The sequence below is a fragment of the Spea bombifrons genome, chromosome 1 (genome assembly GCF_027358695.1).
Source record: "Spea bombifrons isolate aSpeBom1 chromosome 1, aSpeBom1.2.pri, whole genome shotgun sequence".
NCBI classification, from domain to species: Eukaryota; Metazoa; Chordata; class Amphibia; order Anura; family Pelobatidae; genus Spea; species Spea bombifrons.
Genome location: NC_071087.1, coordinates 113,926,330 through 113,938,965, shown reverse-complemented (window position 1 = coordinate 113,938,965; position 12,636 = coordinate 113,926,330). Strand labels below are relative to the sequence as shown.

General features: G+C 39.3%; 1 protein-coding gene across 1 annotated transcript in view; it reads right to left on the bottom strand.

The window, feature by feature from the left end:
* Nucleotides 1–1,070: 1,070 nt before the first annotated feature.
* Nucleotides 1,071–12,636, bottom strand: part of KIAA1671 (KIAA1671 ortholog) — a 28,483-nt gene continuing 16,917 nt past the window's right edge. The window contains exons 2-8 of the mRNA XM_053469411.1: nt 11,715–11,836; nt 5,187–5,412; nt 4,396–4,567; nt 3,942–4,054; nt 3,265–3,395; nt 2,705–2,786; nt 1,071–1,748 (exon numbers count right to left, since the gene is read on the bottom strand). Coding sequence (XP_053325386.1) covers nt 2,708–2,786; nt 3,265–3,395; nt 3,942–4,054; nt 4,396–4,567; nt 5,187–5,412; nt 11,715–11,836 — 843 coding nt within the window. The 3' untranslated portion in view covers nt 1,071–1,748; nt 2,705–2,707. The remainder of the gene's footprint in view (nt 1,749–2,704; nt 2,787–3,264; nt 3,396–3,941; nt 4,055–4,395; nt 4,568–5,186; nt 5,413–11,714; nt 11,837–12,636) is intronic.

Sequence of the window (12,636 nt, the reverse complement as noted above, 5' to 3'; positions counted from 1 at the left end):
CGCAGAAGGAACAGGTGACTCCTCAAACTTGTAGTTTGAACTAATTTTAGCGCACGCAAACGGAAGCATGCATTTAGTTATCAGATTTTTAATAACCAGACATCGTTTTCATTTAACCCCCAGCTGAGTCTACTTAAAGGTATTTGCAAGTTCACTGCACATGCTCAGTAGGACACCCACAGACGTAAATGGAAGCTATGCTCTGACTGAAAACATCGGCTGTGGCCGTTAACAAAAACAGCAGTTCTACTGAGCATGCGCAAGAAAGGTACATACAAATGTCCCCTATTCGAAAGTAGTGGCAGCTTGGGGAAGAGTTGAGACACTACATTTGACATGAAAATACGCTTGGAGAGGACCTTTATGTGTTTTCAAAAGCCTATACAGAACTCACATTATAGGATGGCCACATGCGCTGGCTCTACTTATGCCATTACAGGTACTGAGTGGGCACATAAATATTAAAATCCTGTACAGTTTGTAAAAATAAAGGCAACTTTAATTATAAAAAAAAATCTCATCTCCAGCAAAGATGGAAGCACCTGTTGGTCAGCAGGAATTAAAATTAATTTTAAGTAAAATAATCATAATTGTACTATTTGTAGGAAGATATCCAGAGACTATCCCAGGTTCCATGGCAGGTTACGTAATGGAACATCCTCAAATTGAATCAAGAAGGGATTTTAAACGCTGACTCCCAGCGCGGACCAGATCTGTCTAAATCTGATTCTGGCAACATAAGGAAATTATAAACAACCATATTAGCCTCCAAAGGTATTCTCAAAGGTACACCTCAGAGCTAAAAATCTATTACTAAATTGATTCATGAATTGCTTGGCTGCAACAACTTTGGAACAGAACAGGTTAACATTACGGTATATCTAACCAATCATGTTGTGAATAATTTACTTGTCGTGTTTAGATTGGTTACACCGCGTATTACATGGACAAATGAAACGTCAAAGAACCAGATGAAAATGCAGCTGGAAATCAAAAAATTCTGTGCATTTGCGTCCCACCTAAAAGGCCTTTAGAGCCTGGGCTGACAAGTCAGAAGAAAGTAGAACATCTTTAGGTAAAAGTGTTATTGTGCCAGACCCAAACTTAAAATCACCAAGAAAACATAAAAAATGCATTGTGTTCTCATACCGATTATTAAAAAGTATTTTACAAAAAGTAGTCAAGGTTTTTTTTTTTGTTTTGGCAGTAAACAATTTGTTCTTTATATATATATTTATATATGTATATACTCTGGGAGGGAGAAAATAATCTTCTGAAGAGTGAATTATATTCGAAGCGACAAACAAAGAAAAGATAGTCATAAATGAAACTGAAATTTACCATAAACAAAACACAAAAGTCTCACCCCCCCATCCATCAATCATCTACATCACAGAACACATTGACACATTCATTCCGTTGACAATTCTGTGGTCACTGTCCAGAATCCTTCTATATCAAAAGGTCATCAGAAGCAGCGACCTTTGGCTTTTAAAGAGTTCCATTTCAAGTAGATATTTATTCAAGTCCTAAAGTGACATTTCTTTCTCTTCTCCAATAAAATACAACTTTTTTTCCATTTCTATAACTAAGCAGCTTTTTTTTCCCCGCAAGAATGGAAAGGCACCGAACATGTTGCAGTTGAGACGAAGCAAGACAGCCGAGGGTTGTGGGGTTTGCTGTGTAAGGGTGGGTGGATTAAGGCTTATGTTAAAACTGCCGTGCCCACGTCTGGTTGAGCCTTGGATCTAGAGTGGAAAAATAAGATTTAGCATTTTAACAGAACAAGTTCACCTGTAAATGCTAATATCAAACCTGCCTGTATTATACACAACTTCAATGCTCACAAGTCACATAACATATTTAGTAACACAAGTGACAAGCTGACAGCAATGTGATTCACCATGAAGCCCCTAAAAAACAGTAGCGATAGGGGCCACCTCCCCTGGGCCAGTCTTCAGTCGTGTATGTGTAAGGGCAGTGTAGGTATTTGCGTGTTTGTAAGCTGGTGTGTGTCTATGTGTGTGTGTGTGTGTGTGTATGTGTGTGTGTAAAGGCAGGGGAGCGTGAGGGCAGTGTATGTGTATATATGTGTGTGTAAGCTGGCGTGTGTATGGGCATTGTGTGTGTAAGGGCAGTGTAGGTATTTGTATGTTTGTAAGCTGGTGTGTGTGTATGTGTATGTAAAGGCAGTCGTGTGTAAGGGAAAGGTATGTGTATATGCGTAATAATGGGGTGGTGTGTGTAAGGGCAGTTATATGTAAGGGCAGTGTATGTGTGTTTATGGACAGGTGAGTGTAAAGGCAGTGTATGTGTATATATATGTGTGTGTAAGCTGGTGTGTGTATATGTGTGTAAAGGCAGTCGTGTGTAAGGGCAGTGTATGTGTATATGCATATTTATGGGCAGGTTTGTGTAAAGGTAATGTGTATGTGTATGGACAGGTGTGTGTAAGGGCAGTGTAAATAAAACAAGCTAGGGGGCACATTTTTCATTCTTGCCTCGGGTGCAAAAGGAGCTAGCTATGGCTCTGGCCCAAAGGCTAGAAAGGATGTTTGGCAAGCACAGATATACATGATAAAAAGGGGAACCGTAGGCAGCCACCTAAACTGCTTGAATTGTGGTGGCACTACAGATATGGCTGAATAATGTACATGCAACGGGGTCACTGAGGTAGGAGGCTGGAAACCCAGAATGGACTAACCTGTTAAGATTGGTTCTCATACTGGCTCTGTCTCTTCTTTGATTTCAGCTCCTTTAACCACTGGGGGGATTCCTCTGCCCCTCTAAAACATTAAAAAGTAATTAAGAGTCGTATTAACAGATTTAGTAAACCATCTTTGTCTAAAACAAAAAAAGACCCCAGCCTTGTTCTGGTAGATCTTGGCATAATATTGGCAATCACAGTATCACTGATAAAGTGGCAATTTGGTCCAGAATTTGGTGGAATAAAATCAAAATAAAACTATAGCTCAGGACCCAAGACCAACAGTTACAAATAATTATTTCTCCTTTGGTATCTAGCTGTACAACTTATTATTATTTATTGTTTTATATAGCGCCATCAAATTCCGTAGCGCTGTACAACTGTTTTCTTCATCCGTCAGTAAAGCAGTGTATTTAAGATCTTTATTTGAGCAAATGATAGGGACTTGGGGGGTTAAATATATGTAAATGTAAAGAATTTGGTCTTCTCCCAATGGCTCTCTTACTGGACTGCAATGGTCGCCCCTACCCAGGAGAGAACAGTATAAATCATCTCACCTGTCTTGCTTATCTGTTGAAGTGGGAAGGAGTTTGATGCCTAAGGTTCCTTGTGGGAGAGGTGACTTTGGCGACCTTGATGGCTGAGCTGGTGATTCCCCACTGCTTTCTGGTCTTTTCCTGAGCTGGGCCTATTTGTACAGAAAAATGCTAAACTTTATTATTATTATCTTTTATTTATTAAGCGCCAAGTGCTGTACAACGTAAACGAGACGGTTAACACATACATAAGAAATATATATTAATACATACAGACACATCAGTAGTTGGGAACCCTGCTTGACATCTAGCCTTATGGTACTTTACACAAAATTCCTGGATTTTGCGGGCCCCGCTTGTGAGTTTATAATCTAACTTTACAAACCATAATATATATTTTAAACAGAAACTATATTACAGAAATCAGAATTATTTTGCAGGCTTCTTTGTGCTGTCTGGAGGTAGGGGTGCTACCTGTTTTTATTATTTTATGGTTTTTTTTTCATGGAGGAGGCAGGTTTATCCCCCCTATAGTAAGGACAGTAATTTTCCCCCCTACAGTAAGGACAGTAATTTCCCTGGTCACTGTTTCTATATGACCATGACTATAAAGAGGGTAGGTTATGGATTGCAATTAATCAGTCTGGGACAAACAGCATGTTACAAACACATTGTAGCCAACTGAAAAACGACATTACCATCAAGGTGGAGGGGTTCATGCCGGGAAACATTGGCACTCTCTGAGGCTGAGCGGAGATCCTTTGTGGTTTTTCATCTTCATCACTGTCCTCTTTCTTATCTGCCTTTTCTGCTATAAAACCCAATAGTCATGTTAGGTCGTTAAACAAAATCAATGTCTAGAAACACATAGTAGAACGTTTATCGTAATTTATGACAGTGCCATTAAACTAGAAATTGAATCTTGGCCCGTCAATATGGGATCAGACATCCACAAATGCTTTCAATTTTCTGTCAATTCTTATCCTACTAAATCTATATCATGCAGATGTTATCAGCGTGTGTGGAGTTTTGGCTTGGGAGCTCCGTGTACATAAGAAGCTACAGTCTCCATACATGCATCCATCAGCATTGGATGGTGTGTGTGTGAGATGGATGTTTTGGTGATCTTGTGTCCATGTGTAGGAATGTTACCTGTAGAATCTGTGTACATCCAAGGGCTGTCTGCATCCTCTATCACTGCAAGCTGGCTACTGGACTGTAGTAAGCGGCTCCTGCGCTGGGACTGGCTGGGAGCACGACGTTGGCTCCTCCGGCTAAGTTGCACCCTGTTCTTTAACGCTGTGGAATCCAAGACCGACGTTTGCTGAGGGGCAAAAAATAAATAAAAAACACACATCATCAAACGCATATAGAGGGATTCTAAAGATCTATTCTAATGCATTTGCAAGAGAGATGCTCTGAAAAATAAAAGGAACATCTCAGCTATCATATAGATTAAAGTGCATTTAACGGCTGGAGTGTCTCTCTAATGGCTGTGCTATAACAGATATACATCTGGGTGCTTCTCCTGCACTTGCAATATGCAATAAAAGCGTATACTAGCACTCATTTATAGTAGACATATATGCACACACGTTTATATGCACATATATAATACGCTTCCTACAAGACGGCTCTCCAGCACGTAGAGCTATTAACCTATATAACTTTACAATGTAACCTGCACTAGGAGCTGCATTCCAAGTATTACATATTCCAGCATTTTCTCATTCATAGCTTAGATATATAAACATGGATTTTGTCTGCCATTATAAACAAGCCAAAATCTAGGTTTGATCGAGGGTTAATCGGCTGATCAAGTTTCCGACTTCCTTTCTTACAGAAACCATAAAGACTATGGGTAGTCACTACCGACATCACATCTACCACTGAATGCTATGTGTGAATGAGCTCAAGCAGAACAGAACCCAACGGCCACTTACATCCATAAACGAGAAATCCGTTAATCTGGCCTCTTTGAAAGAAGGGGTGCTCTCTGTGCCATCCGTCGAATCCATGTCCAAGCTGGAACGATCCAAGCTGGCATCATGCGGGTCAGTGATTGAGTCGTGCTGGTCGGTTTCCGTTTGGGACAGAGAGGACAAGCGGCTGTGTGATGGCTGCTTCCTGCTGGTGACATTCTCGAAGGATGGTGAATCTTGCACAAAGCTGCAAGAACAACAGAACAACAAACTGATTACTACCAAATCGTTAATCACTGAATTATAGAAACAGTAAATATAAAAGGTGCATTGGCAATCTGTATCTAATACTTAAAACATGACATCTAGTAAGTGTGTACCACTCCACATGTTGTTTTGTGATACGCTATTCATATATTAGATGTTTAAAACACTGTGCAATAATCACCAACAGGTAAGGTTTCAACAAGAGTTTAAAGAGCCGCGGCTTTATTCCAAGTAAAAAATTGCACAAGAATGACCCCTTTTATTTACATGAACACAGCATACAGAGCAATTCTTAACGTTATAAATAATAAACCAGTATGGTTTTGTAAAACAATAAAAATACACAATAACCATATAACCAAGCATTAAATTTAAGTGGCCAGCTTTCTGTAGTGATCTACCACAGGGAGACACATTGATATGAAGTCATTGAGAAGAAAATGGGGAAAGAAATGTACAAGAATATGAGGGTTCCCGGGGAAGGAAAGAGAGTCATGGAGATTTTCATCGCAAAAAAATCTATATTGTATAAAGACCAATGGCTATAAGGTGAAAATGAGAGGGGGGATAAGAATGATATGAAAGTGACAGATTGGAATGTCCGTTTACAATGTGAAGAAAAGTTCCAGATCTGTCCGTTTTATGACACAGATGGATTTCTGCACCTAATATTTGCCCCCCAAGATTTTAGGCTGCCAGACACTATGCTATTACGGGTGTCGCGGGACATGTTTAATAACACTATTCATACCTATATATAACTGCTGCAGTCATTAAGATCATCACATCCTACTGCAAGCAAAATTATGTTATACTAAACATTGGCCACTAGGTGGCAGGCAAGTACTAATTTAAATACCGTTAGGTTCCTGCATACAGGCCAGCCATTAACGCACCAATGACCACTTCAGAGAAAGTCTTAATTAATACAGCGTAATATGCTCCACTGTGATGAGGAAAGCGAATACAATTGCATCTTGTTTAAATAATCTGCATTCATTTACATAATATTTTAAAATGCTAAAATATATTATCTATTTTACTCTTTACTACCGTATGATCCTAACCTTTCTGCTAAACACATAAGCGGTTGTGTAGCCTACTCATTGCAAAGCATGGGTGTGATCTCCAGAATTATAGTTGAATTAAGGTTGTATGATTTATCGTTATTAGAATATAAATCAAACAATTATGACTTTTCATCTCTGTACAAGTCTTAAAATCTATTTTTGTTGGTTTTTTTTTTGCCCAAAATGGGCAATTATTCACCTTCATTTTGTGCACATGGCTAAATCTGTAATATTTAAAGAGTAATAAACTACAAACAATCTTTCTAAAGCCACAATTTAATACTGATCAGCATAATAAATGTAAAGAAGGGTTTTCTATAGAAGATTCCAGCTGTCTCTTCTTCTCCTGTTGGAAAGATTACGTATAGGATCAGCAATGTACATTTTAGCTACGGTGAACATGAGATCAAAACCTAGAGACTAAACCTGCCCCAAAACAAGAAATAGCAAAGCATACATCACCGTCGCAGAGCAATGAACTAGGCAGGGAACACAAGAGTTCATAGAAAGTTCACCCAGAACCTGAAATATATCTTCTTTGTGAAGCAGAAAATTGTTCTACGGAATTAAGTGTGTATTTGCTTACGTTACGCAACTGCATGCTGGCATGAAGAATAGTTCACAACTTTGGACAAATGGATGGACCCCCACCCCCCTACATCAAACAAGGATGTTGTCTTTAGCGAGAATTACACGGGGCGCTTCTAAATGGATAGGGGCATAGAAGACAGAAGAACCCACTTAGTTATGCTACAAACAGTTTCACTTTAAATGAAAGTTTATTCTTCTCCTGTTGCACGACCCTAGTTCTATGGCTTTTCTTTTTTTTCCCGGACATTGGGATTGCCGGCACGCCAGCCATTTGGTCCAGGTTAGAAGTCAATAAATCCATCCCTCTCTTCTGCCGAGCTGAAAAGGTATTGCTTTCAAGGGCAAGTCAGGTCTAAATATGAATCCTTTTGGTACATAGCATCCCCGGGCTCAAGTGCTTAGTTCTTTTCACAGCGAACAACCAAGATGGCAACTGTCATTCTCTTTGCAGAGCAGGGAAAGTAAGGAAGCACTGTTTAAATTGGCAAGACACAAAGATGCGTGCTCAGTGTCTGTGTGTGTGCAGAGAAGCAGGTAAATCAGATGTGGATGAGTCACTAGCACTGATTTTGTTTTTAAAAAACACAATATTGTGCTATGCGGAGTAGCGGATCAGAGATCCAAGTCATTTGTTCACAGAACCAGGTGGACAAAGTACACCATTATCATCCCTGGCTCCTGATTGAATCTGGCCATGGATATTACACCGGATAAACTCTCCTACTTAAATAGTTTCCAGAAGGCACAAAGAAAGAGAGGCTGTGATTCCGGGGAGACACAGCCTTATCAGCTCCCTCTGCCAAGAAGCTCCATTTGGAGTTAATAACATACAAGTGTTATTCCCAGTGTGGATGACTGACACAGGAATTCCTGCCATGGCAGGTCATATAAACAAGCATGAAGAGATAAGCTGATGCCTTATGGAACCAAAGTACTCCCATTTGTGTCCTACTAAGGAAATGAATATCACTGCAAAGCGACCTTCATTCTGGAGCTTGTAAATATTTGGATTTAGCTCCAACTTAAGAGTATGAATGCACACGTCAGCCACTGTTTTATTCCCTGCTGTAACATTGTCATAGTCCTAATGACGCACTCCTATTAATAGTCATGTAGACACACTGACTTCGCTATAATAATGTCATTATCCTATGCTGCCTGCGACAATACAAGGTTCTCAGTGCTGTACCCAAACAAATTAAAGATGCCAGCAGCTTTAAGGAACCAAGCATACTGGGCTTTTTGGTAACAAGAAAGGAATAGAGCTGTATGTGTCCCCCAGACAAAAATACAGACAAGCAGAATTATAATATTTTTTATAGGAAAATACATTCACACACACACAGTGGATATAAAAAGTCTACACACCCCTATTAAAATGCCAGGTTCTTGTGATTTTAAAGAATGAGAAAGATAAATCATGCCAGAACTTTTTCCATGTGACCTATAACGTGAACAATTCAATTACAAAACAAGCTGAAATCTTTGAGGGGGAAATATCATTATATATATATAGTATTGCATGATGGATAAGTATCTGCTTGTACTTCTCAGCTGTTTCATTGTTTCTGCTAAATCCCCAACTCTATTTGCAAAAATGCAGCCCCAAACTTACAAGGAACCTCCTCCACGCTACACCCAAATATTTAACAATTTGACTCATCAGTCCAGAGCACCTGCTGACATTTTTCTGTACCCGAGTTCCTGTATATTTGTGAATAGTTTAGTCACTTGGCCTTGTTTCCAAGTAGGAGATATGGCTTTTTGGCCACAAGTCTTCCATGAAGACCACTTCTGACAAGTGTACCAGAGTGCTAAGCTGAAGGCACTGCCGGACATCTCCGGATTGCAAAGGGAAGTAAGCATGATGAGCCTTTCATCTGCTGCAGTTTCCTGCATCTTAGGCCCTCAACATTGTCCATTTCGTTGTGCTTCTTCAAGAGAGCTTGTAATGCCTTGACATTTCTGCCTGACAGAGACCTAGGTGATGCAGTATAACTACCTTGTGTCTTGTTGCTGTGCTCAGTCTTGCCATGGTATATGATGTTTGACCTTAAACTGTCTTTCCTAGTCCTATATAAACCACAGTAACCTGCTACACCTTGCCTTCTGATGGTCGTACCTGTGCCTGTCATAGAATATCCTTTTACTAGTTCATTATCCATTATTGATCCTATGCATCTGACCCGGCTTAATCCTGAAAATCCGTTCCTGGCTTTCTGACCACGGCTCTGATTTACTGTTTACCCTGAACTCTGGCTTCCTGACCTCAGTTTTGATATATTGATTTTCCTAAACTCTGGCTTCCTGACTACAGCCCCTCTTGTATATCACTTTTCTTTTTATTCATTGTAAGCTTAAGTAGATTGACAATGTAGTTAAGGGGTACTACAGAATTCCCTTTATTCTCTGAACTGCAACCAGCTAATCACAACTCAATTACATTAAACTAAATTTTTCTTAAAACGTACATAGAAATGTCATCTAATGGAAAGGAATGACTTACAAAAGCAAAATTGTCAACCATTTTCATATTAATTTAACTAAATGTACTCAGGCATTCTTTAGCCGCGGTTTTGATTCTTTGTATCTCAGAATTAAACGGAGAAGATTCCCTAGGTAACTGTGAGAGCCAAGTAAACTGTATTACTTTACGGCGCACGTATCCAGCATCATAAGTGACTAACTGTACGAGATTGATGACCCATATCAGGTGCAGGGAGATTCCATTCTTTCTTAGCTTTATGGAGAGACAGAATTGTCATCTGTAACTTGGGGCAAACTACTGGGGACAAACATAAGATATTATCCTTTACAGTTTTTGCTTCACAAGGTACAGTCAACTTACTCAGACAGAAGCATATCTATGTGTAAGGATGAAATATTTGTTCTTTCAAATAGTTTGGTAACTCTTCCTTAAATGGTCTTTATTCTGTCAATATATCCAACTGAAGATGTCCAGAATCGATCACATGAATCACACAGTGCTCAAGGCATGGGCAGTCTAGTGATCTATAACATTGAATTCTACATCCCTCAACGTACCAGTGATAACTGTCCATAAATAACGCAATGTCCCAGGCTCTTACATCTGTCTGGATTTTATAATCCTCATGCACCTTAAGGATTTCTGGGATAACTTTCCCAGACCTCTCCATAGATTCTGTACCATGCCTTCCCATCTTGTCCCATTAGCTGCAGTTTTGATGACATTGCAACATCTGCAGTAGCTGCCACATTAAAACGAATACTAAACTTGAGATGCAGAGGTCCACAACAGTTTGTTTTAACTTAAGACTGGAAGCATAGTATTGTCTTGGTATGCTGGAGGGACATACCGAGACATTATACAATGCTCTGCTTTCAACACTGTGGAAATTGGTGGAGTGCTCTTTTCTATTCCAGCATGATTGTGCCCCAGCGCACAAATCAAGGTCCATAAAGACATGTTTGGAAGATTTTGGTGTGGAAGAACTTGACTTGTCCGCACAGAGCCCTGACCTCAACCCCATTGAACACTTTTGGGATGAACTGGAACGGAGATTGCGAGCCGAGCCAGACCTTCTCGTCCAACATCAGTGCCTGACCTCACAAACGCTCTACTGGATGAATGGAAGAGTGGAAGCTGTTATAGCTGCAAAGGGGGGGACCAACTACATGTCTATGTATTTAAAAGTCCCTGTTGGTGTAATGGTCAGGCATCCCAATACTTTTGTACATATAATGTATGTAAGAACATGGGTTGGTCTGCAAAACCTTTTTATTATAAATATGTATTTGGCTGCTAGCAGGCACTATATGCATGTAACCCAGTCTAGACACACTTATGACCAAAAGAGCCATGCATACCAACATAATTATTGCGTTATATAGTGTCATCATATCCTGGCATGCTGTACAATCTAAAAACGGTACAATCAATAAGAGTAAAAAAAAGTAGAGGATCAACGTTTGTTTCAAATATAGTAAAATATTATAATAATTAGTGTTTATATGGCTCACAATGGGGAAAAGGTATACTTTCTCAGAAACAGACTGCAACAAAGAACAATAGCATATTTGTGCCACAGTGTTCACTTGCAGTACAGAAACATTATACAGGTCTGGAAGAATTTCTGCATTGCAGGTAGCACTGGGAAAACCTTACAATTTCTAATTAATGCACAACTTCAGCTCAACAAGCTGACAGTATATAAAAATGTTTTAATGAACCAGAAAATCACATTGCTGTAAATTAACCAGAACAAAAAAAACGCCAATCTGACCACGAAAATTGTTTTCTCTATTATATTTTCAATCTATGCTTTCTGGTGTTTGTCATAGCCACCAATGTTGATGTCATAAATAGCTCAATGGGAACAGATCATGAAGTTGTGTTCTGTAAGTTTTTCAAGAGTTAAGGTTCTGAAATGTACTCCTTGGTGGCTCAAACTTGGTTGAATAATAAACTACTAAGTATTTTCACCTGAAAACAACTACAATTCACACAAGGTGCACCCAAATGAGCTTTACTATATTAACTAAAAACCTTGTGATGTGGAGATCCTTGAACCCCAGCAAGACCGCAGGCAAGAAATTTCACCCACAACTAGATGACCGTTTGCATACGGACTGCCCTTACCCATCATCATTCTGTTGCTGGTCATGGCTCCATGTGCCATAGCGCCGGTCGGGCTCTGGAACAAGGGAATCGGTGTCCTTGTGGGTTGAAGAGGTTCTCGTGAAGCACTGTTTCACTTGCTCCTGAGAAGCCAAATGAGAAATGTAATCAGGATTAGGTGGATTCATTTGTGGCTATTATGCTGCAAATAAAACAAACAGTAATAAAACTTGAACATTTTAAGTTCACATCGTACAAAACTCATTTTAACCCTCTAGGAGCCTTGGTGCATTAGGTGCACCGGCAACACTAAAGGACCTAGAAGGAATTATACATTTCAGATTTTTTTTCCAGTAGTGAAAACGCTTACACTATTCTACATATATAACAAAATCGAATTGAAATGGGCTTTGGTCACTTAACTTACAACAAAAAATGGATTTGATGTTGCAGGGCAAAAAAGGAATGAAAGGCCTGAGGCAGCTGCATGTATACTAGACAGATTTCAGTGGATATTTACAGATGGTTTATGAAGATTTTGATTAACAACAATCAGCTAGTTTGCCCAAAAAACTTAAGCCTTCCCCCCCAAAGTATTTTGTGTTCTTTGATAATTATGTAACATAATACATAACTGCGGAACTGGTGGTCAAGAAAAAGTATGACTTTTGCAAAGCTCAGGTTAGAACGCATAAGAGTTAAATCATTAACATTAAACATTAACACAGACACGTTCACGCTTGTGTAGTTAAAGTATGTCTGCTTCTAGACTGACCTAGATTTTTTGTTAGTATGTTTTTTTTATTATTCCTATAAATACAGGTTAACACACATTCTACAAATGGTATTGTATGAGAACTTGACATGGGGCCTATTTATGTACATTTGGCTTTATGCCCCTGATTGTCCCATGGCCTCTATAATTCTGCAAGTGGTATGATGT